Raw genomic sequence first — 22866 nt, 5'->3', positions numbered from 1 at the left:
ATTTTACATTTGATTATTCAATGTCTGTACCTGAATACAGTTAATTTACCTGAAAAACACAAAGCACTGCTTATTTCATCTGTGTCTTTGTTCTATTGTATTCATCTATGCTTGTAATTTGTTTATTATTTTCTATGCAGATGCACTACACTTCAAAATCACCCCAATCATGCTGGAATGATTAAATCTTTACAAATAGAGCTATTCAAATCACCAGGTGAAATTGTTTTCATATCGCAATATATATATATATATAGCAGAAAAACAAAATATCACAATGTCATTGGTTTCCAATATCGTGCAGCTGTAGGCAAAAAACACTCCAGCTAAGCTAAAAAATTACTCGTGCTTTGAGTAATATTTTTAAATGCAACATTTCTCAGCTAATCCGAATTCAAATATTTAACCAGACTCAGTTTCGGTGTGCGCCTGCTAAATGAAGCAGGCATGAAAGCACACTAACTCTGCACTGTCATCGCTGTTTGCACCACATCTTGAAGATAGATTCAGAGAGCCGCAAGCCTGCACCCTACAGCCCCCCTCATTTTCTCCCTTCTAGAACTGACACTTTTTCCCTCTTCTCTCCTCACAGCGGTAGATTATCTGCCAATGATAGCGCAGGCCGGGGCCTCAGCGAGGCAAGGCAGACACTAAATTGGCCTGCCGACACACTCGGCACTTATCATACATGCTAATGGCCCGGCTCGCTGTGGGCAGGCGGCAATCCTGGCTGGGCGGCCGGGGCACACTGAGACAGAAGGGCGGGAGCGGAAACCAAAATGAGAGCGACAACCTCCACACTGCCTGCAGGAGGCAAGGGCACGGCCAGGGAGGACATGAGCACAGAATTCACATCATTCTGCTGCAGGCACGCATGGGTATGGTGCGGCATTGCTCTTTACGCGTTAGGGGCGAGGAGGGTATTGACCAAGTACTTGATCGCTTAATAACAGGCGGATAAAGGAAAGGATGTGTTCCTGAATATGATGTGACGAGAGATGACTTATGCAGTCCATACTGTTCCAAGGTTGGAGAGGTGATGATTTCCCAGAGAGAGAGAGAGAGAGAGACAGAGAGAGAGAGAGAGAGAGAGAGAGAGAGAGAGAGAGAGAGAGAGAGAGAGAGAGAGAGAGAGAGAGGTAGATACCATGTGCAGTCATATGTCCATGAGAACTCCCAGAGAGAGGGTTTACATGGGGTCAGGATACAGTCAATACTTCCATGGTTTCAAACAGCCACCAGTCTATAAATAACACTTCCTGGGATGGTACCTAAATTTAGCCTGCTATTGAATTCTCCCTCACTTAGCTATGGGTCACAATGGTCCAACATCCCACTTGATGATTAGTGAGATTGAGTATTTATTTTTAGTTTTAATGTTTTTATTGGGACAGCTTTAATTAACATACTGTACTTAAACTGTTAACATTTTGCATAGTAAGGGTCATTCCCACTATGTACTTTTATATCTTCAATTAAATTATATGTAGGCCTAGATATACTTTTGACCAGTAATATACTGTATATGATGATATTATAAAAATATATATAAATATCAAAATATAAATAATATCCTGTTACCGGTTATAAATAATATCCTGATGATAGGATAATATGTAATATAAACTATTATCTATAACATTTTATAAAGATATGGCAAAAAAATTCTAATATAAAATAATTATATAAAAATAGTACAAATGCATATAAAAAAAACAATTTAGAATTATTAAAATATATGATTTCCATCTATAAAAATATGCATATAACAAATTCATATTAATAATTTTGTATCACAATATATCAATTCAGTGATGTTTGAAGTTGAAAAGGTGCAACATAACAGGAATGACGCATAAAATCCTCTAACTTACTGCGGTGGAAACTATGTTCATGAAACTATGCTCTATAGAAGACAGTCCAGGTGATTTCAACCACTTATCCATTTCACACAGTATTCCTCATGACAGACAGCACTGGGGGAGATAAAAGTCCCTGGAATGCCTGATAAAATACAGAATTTTCGGGATATTATGGCTCTGAATGTGCTGTTCGAATTTGAAAGGGATGGAAAATAGTCAAAACCACCATTAGGGTCGGTCTATTAATAATGACCCCCTTCCATATCTGTGCAATCTGGAACTAGTCGTGCTGTGCTATCGTTTAATTGTTTTCATTAATAAAATAAAGACATAATATGTGTTTGCTCCCTAAATGATTTACCTTTAAAGTGGACTTACATTTCAAATGAATCTCTAAAGAGAGTTCACTTCAAGGTAATCTCCATCCATCCATGGGATCTAACCTGCCTGCTGGATGCAGCGTTCCTGTCTCCAAGCCTGTGGATCAAGGAAATGTCTTCTGAATGTTTAATGCCTGGCTATATTTCCAGGCCAGATATCACATGAGCTGATCAGGAAGCCTGGAGTCTGTAGAGACGTTCACCGGTCCAGCTTTCCAGATCCTGGAACCATTTAGGGTCATTTATGGATATCCAGGGCCCTGGCAGCTCGAGAGTGGCCTTACTGGGTCAACAGAGCCTCTCTATAAACAGCTACTGAGCCTGGCTTGTTCTCTGCTCCAAAAGCCTGGGGTCGAGGGTCACAGATGGTGCCTCTGAAGATGGCGGCTCACCAAGCAGGCAGTCGACGTACAAAGCTGGCATTTCCACAAGCAGAGGGAGATCATTATGGCCGCTGTACAAAATATTCATGATAATAACAATATTACCATGGTCGAATTAGCAAGTCAAATATGCACACAGGCCTGCTAGCAGACGAGGCTTCAGAGACCACTTTGATCTTGTTGGCAAAAGCAACTTGATGATGGCAATTGAAATCAGTAAGAAGAGCAAAAGGAAGGACGCGTTTCTGGCCAACACGCCTTGACCTTTTTCTTGTTTTGTTTTTTTAAGCCTTCCGTTCCCAGCGTATCATCTGAGAAATGATCTGAACTGAGAGACCATGACAAAGCTGTCATTTTAAGTAAATGTTTTCCCTTCGCCACATTTTTCTTTTTCTTAAACCTTCCTGACTGATATTAGCTATGCAAGTAATTCTCCAATGGCCCAATTTAACCAGCCAGTCGATCAACAGCGAGGTTCCTGCTATGAGACGCTGGGGGAAACGTGTTAAAAAAAAGAAAAGAAATTCAGGCTTTCTCTAGATGCTTGTTGAATAATGAGAACAATTGATGCAATATCATATAAAAATCATTGAAGAGACGGAAGAGGCTGGTCACACTGTGTTGTCATGTTAAGAATAAAATACTGGGATACCGTACATTATGTCATCAGCAGGGTTTGAGAAGCTACTTTGAAACTAATTAAACTAAGTTTAAACAGTAGACAAGCTATTTTGCAATACAATCTGCACAAAACAGGGGCACACCAATAAACTTGAGCATCAACATGTACAAGAAACACCCTATTTAAAAACAAAAACATAACCAGTGTAGCCTGGTTCCCCAAAACAAATGAGTCTTATGAGTCTGTTCTTTAAATTAATCGTTTTTGAACACTACTCTTCTTTCAAGAAAAGCAAAAGGGAAACACAACTGAAATGTACCTAAATAAATCATAATCAAATGGCTTTCGAATCAGAATCAAATTGATTCGAGAATCAATACTGAATAAATGAAATATCAAAAATGCAGGGACTTCTGTGTAGGAACCAGTTAATTTCATCTGAATCATCTGAATGAAAAACACAGCTGAGCTACTGTCATGCTAAAGAATCAATGTAGTTAAATTTAGCTGGTTAACTCCCCAACACTGGTCATCAATGCCACAAATCAGTCCTCAGCTCGATCTCATGGAAAACTCTAAGAGGCTCATGGTTCTCTGTGATTTGTAAGTTTAAGTAATTGAACTTTACTGACAGCGCTGACCTTCATTAAAAATCCTGCTAACTGGCTGTCATGTAGAATGACACTGGGGTTTGTCCTCATTTGGTGATTCGTCGCGAGCACTGCAAGCTGCATCTGTGGCTCGCCTGCAGATGCCTCAAGGTCAGGAACCGTGTCCCTCTGCTGTCTTTCATTCTCAAAAGCTTGGCAAGACAAGGGGAAATCTAATACGAACCGTAGCAGCAAACAGAAAATCATGGGACAGGGCATCAGGTGCCAACATGGAAGAAGCACCCAGGCTTTGATTTTTAAATCTTCTTTCAATCTTTTGCACCACACACTTTTAACAAGCCCCCAGAGTGACTGCCAGATCCTTTCCCAGTCTTCCCTGGCTGAGGGAATTGTGACGGTGGGAAAGAGACAGGCCTTTACTCCCAGCCAGGCAGACAGGGTTCCAAGACACAATTTCATGGTTTGTGGCTGGTGCACCCCAGTGACTTCTCATCCCCTTGAAAGCAGGCTGGTCGGGGATAGGGATGACACCCCGCCCTACCCCCACCCACCCATGTGCGCACGCACCCAGCAACCCTGTAACCCTTACTGTACACTGCCCATTATAAGCACCCATTCTGCTTCCAGGATCAAATATTAATCCTGGCCCCTGAAATGAAAAATTGCAAAGAGGTGAAACCAACTCACCATTTTATTATTGATTTCGTGAAAATGAATCTCGCAGACCTTTTCCACCACATCCTCGTTCTCGAAAGTTACAAAGCCGAATCCTGTGAAGAAGGAGAGGATGGGAGAAGGGGAAGAGAGAAAACAGGGGGAGAAGGGGAAGGAGGGAAAAAAACAGATCATGATTGAAGTGAACCAACACAGAAGCAGTTAAATGAACAGGAAAAAAGCAACAAATATCTGTTGATTGCTATTATCGTATGGAGCAGGCATAAATGAGCCATTGAATCGTGCAGCAATCTTCGTTTTATCTGGTCCTAATGCCATGCAAATTATGTATCTAGTACAGAGCAGGAACTCTTTTGCTGTTAAAATGATGAAGTCCTGGGCACTATTAAAATAGCTCTGAGTCTGCTCCTCGGAGATGGAGGAAGCTCAAAGCTGTTTTAATGGGATTTGTAGAGCCAGCCGGCATGTGAATTCCATTACCAAATATTTGATGTTTCTTTGCGAGTTTTTCAATACGTGACACACTATTTTTCCTCATTCCTAAGTGAGTGCCTCTACTGAGGATCCATTTTCACCTCACAAAGCACAACAGAGCCACACAATCCATAAGGAACGGGGAACATCCTGTGATTAACACCAACAACAACAACAACAAAAAATGCTCAAACCCATTGAGATAGAGTCTCAAACTCGACCTGATCGACATTTAATACAGAAATTAACAGATGCTCAAAATGTGTATGAAAGTCTTTCTATGTATAAATCACATTCTTTATGTAATTTTGAATAGCTTGGGATATAACAATTGCAACCAGATGGCAGAGACCTTCTTTTTTCATAACCAAAAAAAAAAAGAAAAAGGTTATTAGGGAGAAAAGAACATCTATAGAAAAAAATATCGTAAATGTCATAATAATTACGACAAATATTTTGCAGTTGTGGGGGCTATGCCTCTTCACACAAACACACTTAAGTGTGCTGCGCTCTACAAGCCTTCAAGTAACAGCATCAAGAAGAGCCAAGATAGAGCACTTGCCCTGCTGCTTTTAGACGAGGCGTTTGGCTTTTAAGAAAGTGAGAGATAAGTCCCGGGGTCAACAGGTCAAAGGGGTTGACAGCAAACCCAAAACAGGAAGCCGTGGAGCCCCTCTCAACACCGGCCGTGATAAGAGCAGATGAAGAGGCGGGAGGGATGATAAGAGGGCATGGGATAAACAAGCCGGTGACCTCTGGTCCAGCGCCGCGTGACCTCTTAGTTATTATACGTACAGTTTGTTTTGTTTGGGGAAGAAAACACCAGCTGAATTATCTGTTCCCTGACTCCATGACAGTAGAATCCACTCCTCGCCCTGCTGGGGTAAGCACAGAGGTGGATTGCGTGCTGTTTAAAATCGACAGAACGCCGTAGCTGTGCTGACTGATGGAGTATTAGCTACACTACAGCCGCATGAGGGCTTTGTATTGGGGCATGAGGTAATTAAGGGCAATTATTGTATGTACAGGCTGTAGGGGTGAGCTACGGTCATTGCCGCATTGTCATATTCTTCAAAGTTGGATGACGGCCAGTACCCCCTCATCGACCCTTCAGCCCGGGCTTAGGCGGCCTCGAGGGTTGACATCATTGACAGGAAGTGAGTTATAGAAGCAGCCGCCCCATGGGAGGATGCTGGAACAAGATTCACAGCCAATTACCCAGTGACCTCTTCTCTCGCAATGGCTTCCTGTACAAGCCTATTAGAGCTTCATGTGACTGATCAGACCTGATGATTCGATGCAGGCTGGACCAGGTCCTCCCATTGCTCCATTGCCCGGTCTAGTTGGCTCTACCTTTCCTAGCAAGGATCTAGGGGGGTGAATAAATGTAGGTGGTGGTTGTAGTGTAAAAAAGTTCCTTTTTTCTTTACCTAATTTGACTTAATTCATGTCAATAAATACTGCCAGGCAGGGCCACAACGTCAGCCAATCAAAAAAGATGTCACTGTTTGTGCAACATTCATAAAGTAATTTAAATTGTTAACAAACACGACACAGAACTGCATAATATAGAAAAACAGATACGGTAGATGAACGAAAGAACGAAGATAGATAGATAGATAGACAGATAGATAGATGGAGGTGACATTTGCAGTGCTTTCTTTCGTGGCCAGACGCTGCATGCAAAGCACAGACTAACTCTTTAAAGAGCACCAATGCACATGGAAGAAACATCCCTGGTGATTTCAGCCCAGAGACATTTACATGTGTCTGCAGGCCCCAGGCTGATGGGGCTGCCTTTGAAATCATGAGAGGCAGTTAGTTTTCCATCTCGGGCCTCTGCGCCCTTATCAGCCGCACAGCGACCAGTTCTGACAACCAACAAATCAGCTGTCAGGAGCAATTTCTCAGCAGCCGGGAGGGAGCTGGCACGCATTGGGTGGTTCGGGGAGGCCGTCGGCTGCGGAGGGGAGGGGGCGGGGGTTACAGTACCCGCACCCCAGCAGGAAGCATCTGAAACTGACATTCCCTTGCCAATTGACAGATCTACTATCAATCCCATAATTCACACTGCCCAAAAGTGTACAAATACGTAGAGGTGAGACTAGAGATATATTTAAAAGGAACTTACATGAAAAATCTAGTTATAATATCAGGTTAATGTTAAATGACAGGACTGGTTCCATCTGAATAAGCAGGTTTCTGTTTTTTTATAATTTGGTATATAATGTCTGTAGAATGTCTGCAGTTGTAACACTACGTTCACCATTTATTTCTACTGGACCCACAAAGGTTATGGAGGTTAAGGTTAAGGTTCCTGTTTTTAAGAAAATTCCCATTTCTTAATTATTTTAACTGAAATTAAATGGGGTTCATTGGAATTTGAATATATTAAAATTCATATTATATATTTAAAATGATATCACAAATTACATTACATAAATGTGCTGATGTCCATTGTTTTCTATAGGGTTATAAATAAAATAAAATAAAACAGATGAAAGAGTTAGAACCATCTATGATCTTCTCAATATGTGACCCGTGCTGGCAAAATGAGTTACAATGAGCAAATTCTTTTTACAAAAATGAGTTATCAGACAAAAAATGACTGAGCTACATCTGTTTGAAGTCAATTTTGAGAAAAGTCGAGTTAAAAGTTTTCTGAGGGTTTCAAAACAAAATCACCAAGTATCCATACCTGAAAATCCCTGGGAGTAATAACACCAAATTTGGCACAAATCAAGTCAAAACCCATACCTATAGAAAAAATATATATTCAGCAGTTTTTTCCATGATGCCACAATTGTTTGATTTACATTAACGAGACAGACAGCCAATATTAAGACCTGTAATGCATGGATCTAATATAATGTTACACATCAGATGTTTTTTCCCCAACAATTAACCAAACGTTCACTTAAGACATAACAGATATTGTTTGAGTGAATACTCCCCAAGATAGATATTTTGAAATACTGTAATTCTGTGTATATGTGTGTATATCGGTCTTTGTGCACACGCTTCGGCTCTGGCAGTCTGCGCGAGAAAGATCATTTTGTTTACATCAGCAGAAAATCACATTTCATTGGTTCAGACTCATGCCATCAAGAATTCGCTATGAATATTCACAAAGTTGAAGCTTTACAATGATACCAAACTTGTGCTAAGAGGCTAGCAAAAAGAGGCAATTTTTCATGGATTATTAAAACAAAGGAAAGATTTGGGAAGGTACACCTCTCAAACAAACATACAAATAAAGATCGTTTTAGATATTTAATTACGATTTGGAGCATTGGGATCACTAGACGAGGGCTTAATGAACTAATTTTTGTGAAACTTTGTGACTTTTCAGAGTTTTCAGATCAGCAAAGAACCAACACTGCCAAACACAATCTCTAAATGCACCAAGTATAGCAGGAAAGATCAGGTAACGATCCCTCAGGCTGTCTTTGTCAGAGTTCAGGGCGCTATCGGCAGGGTGAGCTCTCGACCGGGCATTGGAAATGGCAGCAAATCAAAAACCTTCAGTGCTCCTAATGACAAGACCAGCGCTGCTAACAGGATCTCTTAATGAAAGAGTGCCAATATCGTGGGCCCTTCTCCACATCCCCTGCAAAGTCAAGCGAAGGAGAGGACGGGAACAATGCAAAACAACAGCTGCCTCGGCTCTGGCGGAGGAGACGTCGCATTTTTCCGCCTCAGACACCCTGAGGCATTATCTCGCTCAGTTAGTGACTTAACCACTCTGAACAGGCCATTTCCTTACATTGGAAACCACTTCTGCCTTACAGCCCACCTACACCAACGCAGCGATCCTACAACACGACACGCACATCTGTTTTGAAGCGGTACGCTTGAGAAAAAAAAAAACTTTTTTTTTTTTTTTTCGCTTAACTTGTCTTGAGATCCCTCAATGACAACACATGGATTTCCAATCTCGGGGAGGATAATAAGTGTTAGTGGCTATTACGGAGGCGTCTGGCTGCCATCTCACACTTATTAGCCAGAGCGAAGCAGGCTGGGTCTCAACAGACACACAGACATTCACAGCCTCTTACAAAACAAAGAGCCACTGCCACGCTGAATGCCAGTCCCCCTCGGAGCCCAGCACAAATAAAATTAAAATGCTAAATCAATGAGCCTTCCTCTGACCTTTGCTTAAAAAGCTGAGGGTGCCTGGAGCAGTTCGATGTATTTAAAGGGAAGAGGTACACAACCGAATCCGATATTATTACGGGCACCTCGTATCCTTTCCAGAGACCAGAGATGGTAAATAGATTGTGTGTTGCATATTAAATGGCGGGGGGGGGGAAATGGCATGCCTATGGAACATCTCATGAATGCACGGACACGCTCGCAAGCGCGCGCACGCAAAATGGCGCGGATGGAGGATCACATGAATCTGTGATTCATACAATGGTATGCAAGATCAGATGCTGAATAATATATGACCACAAGATGAGCTCAGTCGGGGAATGCTAAAACAAGTACAACACTTGACAAAAAGTCCTGTGCGCTACAAAAGTTTGGAACCTCAAAACCTTCATTTGCACTGTATTGAACTGATGCAAAATCCATTCCGGCTCCATTCCGTTCTGTATAATTTCCAGATTTTATTCCCCAAAACATTTTTAGGTAAATTTCCATGATTTCAAGTTGTCAGTGATTGGAGCTCTTTGCGAGTGAAACCTTCAGGCGAAAAAAAAATATATATTTTAGAGCTGAGAAACATTTTCACTACAGAAATATCCATGAATTTAAGGTTTTATAAATGTCAATAACTTTACCAGGCCTGAAAAATGACACTTTTCAAATTTCCTGACATTTCAAGGTCTTTCATGATCATGGAAACCCTGTATTGGTTTAGTTTTAGTCTTAGGTACCCCACAGTCGACACCAAACCAAAAGATGTAATACTACATCTCATTCAATTTAATATAATTAGAATGGCCACAATATAAATGTTACTGGTCATTATTATACAGATTAATTTAAAAAAATTAAATCAATCATTACTGATGCTGAAAAACAGGCTCAAGTGGATTCTTTTCAGTGCCATCTACACACACTGACAATGTTACCAATAAATAAAAAAAGTCAAAATAAAAGGCCCAAAATAAAATCAGTTTCAGCTACATTTAGGTCCCTCACAGCAGCAAGAGAGGAAACTTATGACACAGCTGCACAGCATGCTTTCTGCACCTCACCCTGTAATAAATGCTAAGCTGCTTTATAAACACTGTTTGCTGATTCTGAGGCATAAAGACCAGGCCAGTGACATCAGCACCTCGGCCTGTAGCGGGTGGGTGGCTGCCACAGTGGGGAAGTGACAGGGCAACAATCCGCTACATAAGTTATCTTATGTCTGGGTGTGTGAGTCGGCAAGCATATGTCTCTTTGTTCGTGTCTGGGAGAGAGTGCACGAAAAAAGCTTTTTTGGGGGGGGGCCTGCGCTATCAAACACTTTGCCCTGGAAGCGAAAGAGGAAAAACAATTGTGATGCATCCAGACAACAAGTTACAGCAATAAAATCAAAGCCAGTGTCAATTAATTTCTCTCCACTCTGATAAATGGGGCCCTTTTCTCATCTATTAATAATGAGAGCAGAAAGCACCACAAGAACATCTGTCAATGAGTTTCATTTTTTCTCCCGGCAGACAGTTGGCTGTCTCCGGCGCTCACATGTGCTGGGAGGAGCTCAATTCTATCGGCCTGAAGACACCCATGGGGAGTGGAGAGAATGATCCTTAGGAGTCAATAAATAGATTGGCATGCATCGATGGGAGTTTGCGGCCTTATTTACACATCCGCTTAATCAAAAAGAAGACGGGCAGGGAGAAAAGTAGCCTCTCGGTAAGCTCTCTGGAACTTGGAACTCTTGTAAACTAAATGAGACTAGACAGCGTAATCGATTGTAGCTCCAGCCACCCCACTACATTATAATGACTTGGGAGAGAGCTATTGCTCTTGGAGAAACCGAAGGGAGGACCTAAAAAAAGAATTTGGGGTGGGAGGGGAGAGAAGTGTATAAAACAAAAACTTCTTGAAGCTGAGCGCCATCACTGACACTTTATTAATCTTTTACTCCAGCAGTGGTAAATATATCTCAAGGGTGTGGAGATAAACTAAGCTGCAATGCTAGAACACTAGCGGGGCAAATTAATGCACCTGCCATTCCCATGTTAAGGAACAAGTTCTATTAGCACGAGTAAATAAACACGCCAGTGTTTAATGTGTACTCTATAACAGTGATTCAGTTTGTTTTTTAATAAAAAAAAAAAATATATATATATATAATAAGTTTTGGCAATTTGTGTGGATGAAATTGTAGTGGATCATATGCCCCAAAATGTATTTGGACATTTAAGCAAAATATTAAAACATTAATATTAGAATGTGAATCTCTTTGCATTTATAACAACATTAGCCTGGGAAAACCCTGACTACTTCCGGCAAATTTAGATTTGCTCTGAAAGTTAGTCTGGCAAAGACCTCATTCAAGCCCATTTCCAATCCGTCGAAATCGAGGCACCAATCAGAAACATTGGGGCGGGCTTTACACGATGACGACAGCGCTGGGATTTTGAAGCAGATTTTGTAGCCTACATTACAAAGATGGATGCCGCCGTCGAACATCACTCGTTCGAATCAGCTATCGCGTCTGTTTTAAGCGATTTGAAGGTTTCCTTTTTGTTAAAAACCGAGCAAAGAACAACACTCGGAGATATTTCTCCCCCCGCTCTGCATACGTCATCTCCTTCATCGCTCTGATTGGTTTTAGGTCTATCCGTGACGTCCGTTGGTGACGCCCCTCTGGAAATGATTTGTCTATGACGCTTTGCCAGACCATAACTCAGTTACAACTGAGAATGGTCTGGTTTTAACCAGGCTATAACAACATATAAAACCGAGTGGAATTTATTTTTAAATAAAGACATTTTATTTTAGACATTTTAGACAAACATTTTCGGACAAAAACATTTGACAAAAAATGTGTATGTTAGGTTTTAAATGAAACAATAGATATACTGTTCAAAATAAAGGAACACATTACTGGTTTGGTGTCAGTGAAGTACTTGAGCCTTCCTGATGGGGCTGTTGAGTACATATAGACAAAACGGTTGGAAAACACAGATGTACAAGAAGTGTTTGCAATCACATCTAGGGAAAGTGTGTGAAAGATCTGGGGAGTGATCTTATGATGGGGTGCCCTATCTTTGGGAGAAAAAAAACCCATTAAGGTCACTGCCGTACCCTCGCAAGTGGCACTGAAGATTAATGTCAACATTAGGTCCTCCAAAAGCCACCTAACTAAAATACCAGCCACTTCAGAAGCAGCCATTCCTCCCTAATGGCTAATGATCTGAGTCCTTCCTCCCTCATTACAGAAGACGGATGAACGGAGAGGTGCGATATGTGCACAGTCAGCAGGGTACATCTGCACGAATTGTGGAGCACAGCTCATAGAGGGAGAGAGACAGACTTTTTCATCAAGCCAAACCTTTTATTCAATTATTTCTATTAAATCAATGGAGTAAAATCATATCACAAGTTGAAAGTAAATGATAACCTACCAAATCATCCCAAGTTAGAACTAAACTTTTCATGTGTGAGTACCATTATGACCCCTGTATCTTCTAAAGAAGCACTGATAATCAGTAGTCCTTCATCTGAGCAAATGTACCATGACCAAAATATTTTGTAGGAAAAGACTGAAAACGTGACAGATAGATAGACAGATGAGGGTTAAACAGCTGATTCAGCTTTATCAACTTAATAAAAGCTGTTCTGCTCTCAATGCAATTGAAGATGAAAACATCATAATTGTCTACAGATGATAAGATCAAAAGGTAAATAAAAGGATGGGTAAAAAAAAGGGTACATACCTCGTACAGTCGCTTTTTTACAATTACAAGCAACGTAAGGATTAGAGGACGTAAGATTTTAACAATGTTATAATTTATTGTGAATATTACTTGAAAAATCTCTCTGAACTCCAAAGACCTCCTACATATCGCGCACCATCTGGTCTTTCACTCGACTCTGCATGATTATCTGAGTCATTACAATTCAACATATTGCTATCTTTGATCATTTTTTCTGTGACTAATATAAATGAAGCCAACTGTAATTTCAGTGCTAGTTACATTTAATTGTCAACACGCCAAATGGCATAACAAAACAGGGGGAGTAAAAACAAACAAACAAACAAACAAACAAATATCTCTAAAAACAAAACCAAAAAAATCTATTCCCTCACAAATGATTGAGCCATCTTTTCGCAATCATCCCCTAACATTTATCCCATTCTCATCTTTAACTATGCGAATTAGGCTTTCATTGTGTTTGTGGCGGTTCGACTGGCTCTGACAGGGCCGGTAATGAAGAGCCATATGGGACGCCGCTTTGAGCTCGATGCTTTCTGACAGTTCTTTCTTTCATAATCCATAAACTCCACACAGTCTGCTGCCTTTTTCACAGGCGCTGGAGCAACAAGTCCAATTTCACCCCTCTCCCCTGCAAACAGGCTAATGTGATTACACTTGCATCAAAACAATTTGAGCCTTAATTACAGCAGACACATTAAGGCGAGGGCCATGATAGGAATTTCTCAAAGGAAGCAATTGGCATGACGAATTAAGGAGAGAGAGATTAAAAAAAAAAAAAAAAAAAAAAACCTTTTGGTAATGCAGCGTTTCACTAGTGCAAATGCCAGTTGCGGGAGCCGGAGCCGGGCCCCGGTGTTCACCCTTCAGAGTGAAATAAAATTGATCCATCTCACCGGAAAACGATTGCATCAGGGTGCCTAATTATACTCTCTACAACAGGTGGTCTTTATGTCGGTATTGAGCGCTATTGAGGTTTCTCTCTGGGTTATCGTGTGAGCCACAGAGATTCGGTAACATTGTTAATCCGATGGTTTAAATCAGGATTGATACGAAACAAAAGAATACACGTGTCTGTTCTCAGGTGTGAGAGGTCACAGGTTAGGACGTGGATGTGTAGGAGTCTGTCTTTCTCAATAGAGTGAGCGAGAAAGAGCTCTTCCTCTATCTGCCGTTGAATAATACATTCAGCACATTTCACCTTATCTATCTCCTCCCTCACACGGGCCTCCGGATCTCAATCATTTTGACTAATTAGCCGTTCCAAACTCTCTCCCAAACAAGCACCAACTCCGTAACAATTAAACCGATGGATCTCATTACCGCACTCCTCTATTGGGTATTTAGAATCATGGCGCTAAAAGCCATTGTCCTTGAGCCGGGCGGGCACCTGAGTGAACGCTGCATCAGGATATTACATGGAGAGAAGAGATACAGGAGTGAAGGTGAAAGAGAGAACGGAGTGAAGCTGATGAGCAATAAAGGTTGTTGACTGCTCTAAAGAGATATGCTGTTGATGGTTAAATTGTCCCTGACACAAAATGGCACCTTGACACAACCAAAAAAATAAATAAACCGACTGATGTTGGTTGTTTATCTTGATATATTTTGTATATAATATTATATATGCACACTAGGAATGTGTCGGTAATTAGTTGTCTGCTAGACGGCCAGCAGACACTTAGTAAAGTAGAGATGGGTCACAAGGGTTGACTATCACGGTTAAATTAGAATAGCAATACGCACATGGTTCCAGGTTGTATTATGATGGTACTGGACACCATATTTCTCCTTATTTGCATATGTGTGTCAATGTGAACACATCAGCATCTGTGAGGATGTGAGTTCAGTGAGGCTCTGCTGACTTCTGCATACCCTGCTTTGTGTGTGTATGTGTGTTCAGGAGTCTATTTTGTCCAAGCCAGTGTATGTAGGTCACCTAGCAGCACTGGGCCATCAATTTCACTGTCCTACTTAAACACACACACTGGAGAAACTGGGAATTTTTCACTTTTAGACTACATACCAACTGCTTTTCAATCTGCATATGTGCTGGCTGATTTAGGAAAGACTCTCCACAACAGCAAACAAAATTCGAATTCGTAACATAATAAAAAATGGAAATGAAACAATAATAGTCTGCTCACACACACACACACACACACAGAAAACATGAATAGTTGAGATAAGAGAGGCCACGCATTCACAAATCCAATTTAGAGCATTGGCACAACGAAAAGCACAAGAAAAAAAGGCAGCCTCTGATGTTATCGACAAGGAACCCCTTAAAAATGAGTTTTTCCTGGTTCTGGTTAGTTGAAAGTTCTATTTCAATAGATCACAAAGCTTGTGAGCTTACATCTGGCAGAACTGATACAGTCCAGTTCTTAGGAAAAGGAACATTAAAGAACTGTCGAAAATACGCTCTGAAAGACTTCTCCGCTGTCAACAAACTGAGCTGCGAGGAGGACTCCGCTCCAGCAGTGTAAAATTTAAATCTTTTCTCTGGGGTCATGCCTTCATGCTTTATCCTTCAGTTTCACAAAACAAGTAATAATAACATTTCTTTCCACAGAGTGTAAAATGCAGCTGGTGTAAAATAAATGATAATTGAAGGTCAAATTAGTTTGCATCTATTAGCCATCAAATCATTTGGGAATGCTAGCATTATAACTCACTCCAGTGACTTTAGACTTTTTAAAATATTTGAGAAGAAAATCATTTTGAGAAATCATACATGACATTAACTGCATTATAATAAGTGTAAATATTCACACTTGGCTGAAATAGTATGACGGATTAAAGGCAAGCGTGTTTTTCAGAGGTTGGAGAGCGAGCGAGCGAGAGAGAGAGAGAGCTCTCTAACAGCACCTTTAGGAAATAAATAACACTGATAGTATGTAATTAGGCCACTCGCTACGACACTGGCCAGACTGTTTATGTTTACACACATATGGTACGATCAGAAAGATGGACTATAAAGCCATTCCTCATCAACAACACTTCTGCTGCAAGAGCCGACAGCTTCCCTAAGTCATAATGCCACCTCCGCCGTCTCACAGGGCTTCAGCAGCTCATGTTTTTTTGGGGGGGGATATTCATATCTCGCTTATATGCGGAGCTGCTACAGTTTATCAGGGTGTTGTAAACTCACCAACAGCCTGGAGGAATAACAGACGTTTGACACGGTTACGGTCCAAATCTGAAGCGTCAACGATGGGAGGAGCATAATTTATTAACCGGAAAGTTGGACTCTCCAAAGAATCTCTAAAAAATACAGGGAAGACGTGGCCTTGTTTAAAGCACTACGGAGAGACCAATTTCTTTGTTAGTTGCTTCAAATGTTAGCATCTTAATTGCCTAAAAATGTCACGAGCACAATGACGCACTTAATAGGTTCACAGAGGAAAAACTTTAAAGCATAGACCAAAAAAAGTACTTTTTTGATTGCTTTTTTTATTTCAGTGGAAAACAGAGAAATTTTCTATAAAAACTTTCTATAAAATACTACAAAAATTCAATATGACATTCTATATGTCATACTTCTGAAGTCATACAGCAACTTTGTGAAGAATAGAACAAAAACTGTTTTTAGTGATAAATGTTAATAATAATAATAATAATAATACGGTATTCAAATGTTACATTCAGCTGTTGCAAATTCGTTGACTCTTGAAAATCAAGTTAATTTTATTTCAAGTTAGTGGTTTTTGATGAACAAATTTTTTATTCTCTTATAACACAAATATTTGTCTAAACCCATGAAATGCAGATCCTGTTGTAAACAATATTGAAAAATCACTTTTTATGATATAAATAACATGTTAATTTCTGACTTTTATTAATATTTACTGTTTAAAGGGTTAAAAATATTTAAAGTAAACAAAAAAAATCTTTTGTTTAAACCCATGGAAATGTAGATGTCGTTGTAAATCAGGAAAACTCTTATAACGTGTTAAAAATATGAAACGCAACAAAAACGTCAGTTTATTTCTTCAATTTTTTCAGAATTCTTTAAATAATAGAAATTTCAAAAGAACAGCATTTATTTCGAATAGAAATCTTTTGCAACATTATAAATGTCTTTATTTCAGCAAGGATGATCTAAAGTGACAGCAAAGTAATTAGAAAATAATTACTGACCTCATTAAATGCATGCATATGGGTTTTGAATGGCACTAAGGTGAGCTATTTTAGGTAAACTATTCCTTTAAAAGCAAAGGATTCCACAACAAACCAGGAAGTGATGTGGAGCTGAAGGAGGTCAGGTAGGGTGGGCTGCATTTGCACATTGCACATGTGGACCGTTCTGCCGACAGCCTCCTGAGCACATTTGAAATTTCATTAAGTGCAACATAATTGCTTGTATAATCAAATGTGAAAATGTATATTATAGAGCCATTCCAGCACATGGGCTCTATTTTAATCACCATGCCTGGGACAGTGCCAAGGTGAATTAGCAGAAATTAAAAGCTCTGCTGTGTGGCGTGTCTCCTGCTTCTCGCAGGCCGTCTTTGTGTCTCATTCAGACGCTTGGCGCATCTGCTGTCTTTTTGAGGATTTCTTCCCTTAGATACCACCAAATTCATGTCCATCAAAAATTTAACAGTGCTTATGTAGGAGCAGCCGCCAAGGGGCAATTCCAGACGTCAATCATTAAATGCATACAGCAGAGATGCTTTTCAGGACTGTTCTGAGAGAGATTACAGCACAACAGAGACGGAATGACGATGAACATGGGACAAATACAGTACCTGATAGGGATGTTACAGTGTTGGATGCCTTGTTTGGTATTGCCCTTCCATGTCAGTGCGCAACAGATATCGAGTTGCCAGGACGCAGTCAATAAATCTTACATCCGATGATCATGTGCATGTGTTTTTATGGAATTTTATGCCCAGTAGTGTATTGCGTGTAGTCGTGTACACTACTATACACTAAAAAAATGGGTGAACTAGTTAAAATGGGAAAGTACGGTAATGCAGTTTTTATTTATTTTTTTGCAAAACACCTTTATGAATCCAGCTGTCATGGAGTTACATTATAAGCAGGGGTGTAACGGTACATGTATTTGTCCCGAACCGTACAGTACGGTACGGATGTCACAGTTCGGTGCATGCAGTCGTACGACGAATACATTCAGTCACAGGCGATCCACTCTCCAATCAAGTGCGGCAATGCTGTTTGCTACCAGTAAAAAGTGCAGAAGAAGAAGAAAAGATCGATTGATATGGTTACATCTCTCAAACAGTGTTTCAGCTGTGGAAAGATATCAATAAAACAGCTTGGGAATAATATCTCACGTATCATTACATTTACCTCAGGCATTTAGTGTCGAAAGCATGTTAGTTTCGCTAGAGAAATGAACTCTAGAGAGAAGCACTATATTAGCCTATTCATTATATTTACTTAACCTGTTAGTAATGTCTTGATTATTTAATGTATGTTTAAATAAATTTGTCATGAAAACAAATTATGACAGGCAGCCCCTGTGTAAATGATTATATTTCAAAAATGAATTGGAGTAGAAAATTAACTTTATGATTCGATTTTGCACGTGTAGGGCAGAGTTCATGACCCCCAATCTCATCATGCATTCCCTGGTCAACGCCCCTGCTCTCCGGTGTTACTGTAGTTGAGAGAGTAACCCTTTGCTTCATTTGGAATTCCGATATGCTTTGAGGTCAGCACAGAGAAGTTCAGAAGATCTAAAACGAATGGAGTTAATCCTCCACCCCAGGGCATTTTTTTTTAACTCAGAGGCTGAGAGAGTGTATTTGTCCTGGAGACACTATCTCAGTGAAGAAACGCCAAGGGATAAGCTCAAGTCAATCAAATTTCTGCAATGTCATGCCTCATTACTTGTTGATATTGATTTGTTGGCTTCAACATAAGCAGCATTACCATTAGTCCGCTTCAAAAGGAGAATAAATGGGCCAAACTGAGTTAAAACCACATTAAATGTGCATCACAATTGATTTTCTGGCATTGAGCAATAGGTAAAAATGGAAACAGTAAACAACAGTAAACACCAAAATACAGATAAAAATAAACTATATTTTATAAATAAAGGCTGTTACTGTATGTCCGTCCCTAAACGTTCAGTATTCTGAGCTGGTCTGAACTACAGGAACCTAAATGCTTTGTGTGTTTTTTATTCCTCCAGACCATTTTTCGGCCTGAGGCATTTTATCCTTCTTTAATTGCCCTTTGAGATAGGCCTGATCAATCCGATGGCCTGGATTCCAGCAGCGTGCTACTATTAGCTTGGCTTTGAAGATGCGCTCTGAAGGGGGCCTCACATTCATCATTTAATTCATCTAAAGGTTATTCAGATAGACTGGACAGTGGATGGCATCCAAGAACTGACTTTTATTTTGTTGTTGTTGCTGGAGATGATTTCCGTGGTGCCAATGCTCAGGGCTTATTAAAGAGCCAATGAGATGGACCTAAGATACCCGAGGAGTTAGCCGTAGCATTAATGCTAGTGTCTCCGAAAAGAAGCAGATGTTATCGCAGGACTGAGGTACTTTCCAGAGGTCAGAACCCAGATCCTGGGAAGGAAAAACTCTGGCATTTCTCTCTTCCTCGTGCAAACACACACACAAATCACCATGCAGATAAACAACCTAAAAACATAAAATATTGAACTGCTTGTTCAATCTTTGTCTCAATCTCCATCAGATACCTGTCATGCATTCTGAAGAGCACTCAGTGAAATTGGCCCACAATCACTCTTCATTCAACAGAGCTAAATGCTTTACTGAAAAGAGGGAAATATGCTTTCATATTAGACAAAGTGAATGTCCACGGTCAATATCCATAATAAACTGCCAATGACCTAAATATATAACAACAGATTGTCGCCTTATGACCACAGTAACCACATATAAAATTGAGAATGTCTCTTCAGTTAGATCAATTTATCTATGGCTTCTATAATACAAACTCCGGTATGTCATAAAAAAATATCAGCTAAAGCATGAACACTTTGCACACAAAAAACCTGCATCTAATCACTGTCAAGCTCAGTGCTATTAATAAGCCTGTAGCCTACACAAGGCAGGACTCAAAACTGACTTGCAAGATGCTAATTGCACAGTGCAAAAAGTTTACAGCACTAATTTTGTGGCAGTGTTTGTGCCTTTTCATTTACATTATTTTAGGGAACTGAGCACTAAAACGTATGAATACAAAAACATGCCATTATCAGCATACACAATTCATTCTTGCTGAATTCTTCACAAACTGAATCTATTTAACTGCCAAATTAAATAAACTAATAATTAATAAAGATGTTGATACATTTTAGATAAAAAATTAAGCTGATTACCTCTACAGCATATCAAGTTCAAGTTACTTTATTTGTACCCGAAGGTAGATTATATATATATATATATTAGTGCTGTCAAACGATTAAAATATTTAATCGCGATTAATCGCATTAATGTCATAGTTAACTCGCGATTAATCGCACATTTTTATCTAATCTAAATGTCTCTTGATTTCTTTTTGTCCCATTATTTTTCTCATTTTAATGCTCTTATCAACATGGAAAAGTGGATCGGCTTGCTTTGTGCAAATGTTTTTTATTGAAAAGAACATTGGCATAAACTGTGTTCAAATTCACACTAACATTCTCACTTGGAGCAAATAATCTCTCACACAATGTAACACTGTCTATCAATAAAAGGGTGAAAGAAATACTGACGAGGTCCTGATATTGACGAGGGAGCGGAGAATTCGCATCAGCTGTGTGTGTGTGTGTGTTTGTTTGTGCAGAATCTTATTGGCGTCCATCTCGGCGTCTCGCACTCGTCATCCACTCAAAACGTAACGTTAACCTACTATTTGGCCGGCTCGCAAGCCCAAACAAGTGTGTGCGGCGTGCCTGTTGTTTGGTTTCCGGTCTAGCTAGATCCGCTTGCGCTTTCAAAACGTCCTCACGCGGCACAAGCCATTGAAATGAATGGGTTTCATAGCGCAGCGCCGCGCATGCCGCGTCCTGTTGCAAAAGCATGTGAAAAAAACTACAAAGTTTGCTAGTCCAAAAAGGCCGTTAATCGCGCGATAAAAAAATTAACGCCGTTAAAATGGGTTTGCGTTAACGCCGTTAATAACGCGTTTAACTGACAGCCCTAATATATATATATATATATATATGTGATAAATGTAATTATATTTTAGATATAATACATATATATAGCCTGGATGCCAGCCCGAACCCCGCCCACAACATTTTTTGGTCGGGAAGTTCGGTCTGGACTCGATCAATTGAGGAGTAATTATGATCGGTTCAGAATTAGTCGAGCCAATCAAATTGCCAGGGCGGGCTTTATACGATGATGGACAGATGATCTGCAGTTACGTAATCATCATGTTATCAAAGAGCGCTTGGGTTGAACTGGTTTCCCTCAAAGATGACTGCAGCTGGAGCACTAAGATGTATAGATTTCGCTATCGCGTCTGTCGTGAAAGAAATCGACAGTGCATTCATTTTAAAAGACGAACAGAACTGCAATCAAGGCATTTGTCGATCGGAAAGATGTGTTTGCCGTCCTTCCTACGGGATTCGGCAAAAGTTTATTTTATCAGCTGGCTCCGATGGTCGCTAAGAAGATGGGACGCAATGAAAACCCTGTGGTGGTCGTGGTTTCTCCTTTGGTCACACACTCGCACTCATGGAGGACCAAGTAAAAGGAGCAACACTCATTATTTTACTACTTCTTCCAGCGTGCGTGCAGTTGAGTTCTGTAGACAATTTGCGTAGCTCATAAAAAACACTTACTGCGTTGCTCTGATTGGGTGTAGGTCTATCCAATTGAGTGCAGATTTTTTTTTTTTTTTCTGGTTCGGTTAAGACACGCCTCATAATCAAAGCCCTATGGAGCAGTATCAGACTCACATTCTGACTAGAATATGAGTATGACAAAGTCAGGCTAACATATGTATAATTTACTAAATAAAATGAAGCTGTTGACAACCACCGCCAACTATGACCGGGAAGTATAAAACAAACACTGTAAAGTGCTCTATAATCATACTTAGTTCATTTAGAAAACAACTTCACATGGCAGATTTACCAACACGTTTAAGACAGCAAGAGGATTGATGGAGAATCCTGACCAATAGAGAGAAAGAGAGCAAAAGAAATAGACACAAAGCCCAGAATCATATAGAGCGAGAGAGAACAACAAGAACAAAGCCTCGGAGAGGTGGGGGCATGCTTCAGATTTTGATGGCATGCAAGTGGACACGCATTAGCAGCATCTCTGGGTATTTGTAAGGGCATAAGAGCCTCTCCACACAGCCCCTGGGAAGCTCTCACAGAGAGCAGCTCTGCCCTCTCCACTTCCACCCCACGTTCCCTTCACAGTATATCCTGAAGGGGGTCTGGAGAGAGCAGGGAGCAAATTACTCCTTCATTAAGAGATAGCCCTCCCTGTTATCATGTCCTTGTAATCCTTTGCCATGAAGCTGCTTTTAACAAGGTTTAATGTAGCTGAAAGCTGATGCTAAATAATCTATCGCAGATAGCATGGCGCTGGCTGAAATAGAGGATCCAGTGGACATAATCCTGAGGGTCGTGCTCTAATGCAGTGTGGCTGAAGGAGAAATTGGCCGTCTGGCGGTACACAGCCGGGGCGGGCGGGCTAATGATGCATCAGCGTCCATCATAACATGTCTACGCTTTCATACTTTTGCCCTTCCTCTCCATCTCTCTCTCTCTTTCCATCTCTGTCTCCATTTCTGAGGCTACACTCTGCAAAAGGCATGAGGTCACTGGAGGAATTAATGAGCATATGCTTGCTCGAAATGCACTTGTTATGAGTCAATGAATGTATAAACAAGTACACAAAGAAATATTACTCTAATATATCATGAATTAAAGCAAAAAAAAAAAAAAAGTATCATACATTTCTTAGCCCTTAGGTGAAAGATGAATGATGAACACATAAATAAATGAATCTGC

The 22866-nt window shown here is 40.3% G+C and overlaps 1 protein-coding gene across 7 annotated transcripts in view; it reads right to left on the bottom strand.

Moving 5' to 3' along the window:
* msi2b (musashi RNA-binding protein 2b) overlaps positions 1 to 22866 on the bottom strand; it is a 120785-nt gene that overhangs the window by 68406 nt on the left and 29513 nt on the right. For all 7 annotated transcript variants that reach the window (XM_056271212.1, XM_056271211.1, XM_056271210.1 and 4 more), the window contains exon 2: positions 4546 to 4628. In XM_056271212.1, coding sequence (XP_056127187.1) covers positions 4546 to 4628 — 83 coding nt within the window. The remainder of the gene's footprint in view (positions 1 to 4545; positions 4629 to 22866) is intronic.

Source organism: Rhinichthys klamathensis, unplaced genomic scaffold (genome assembly GCF_029890125.1).
Source record: "Rhinichthys klamathensis goyatoka isolate OS25496 unplaced genomic scaffold, OSU_Roscu_1.1 h1tg000311l_1, whole genome shotgun sequence".
Lineage (NCBI taxonomy): Eukaryota > Metazoa > Chordata > Actinopteri > Cypriniformes > Leuciscidae > Rhinichthys > Rhinichthys klamathensis.
Note: the sequence above shows the minus strand (reverse complement) of the source record. Positions and strands in the feature narration are given on the sequence as shown.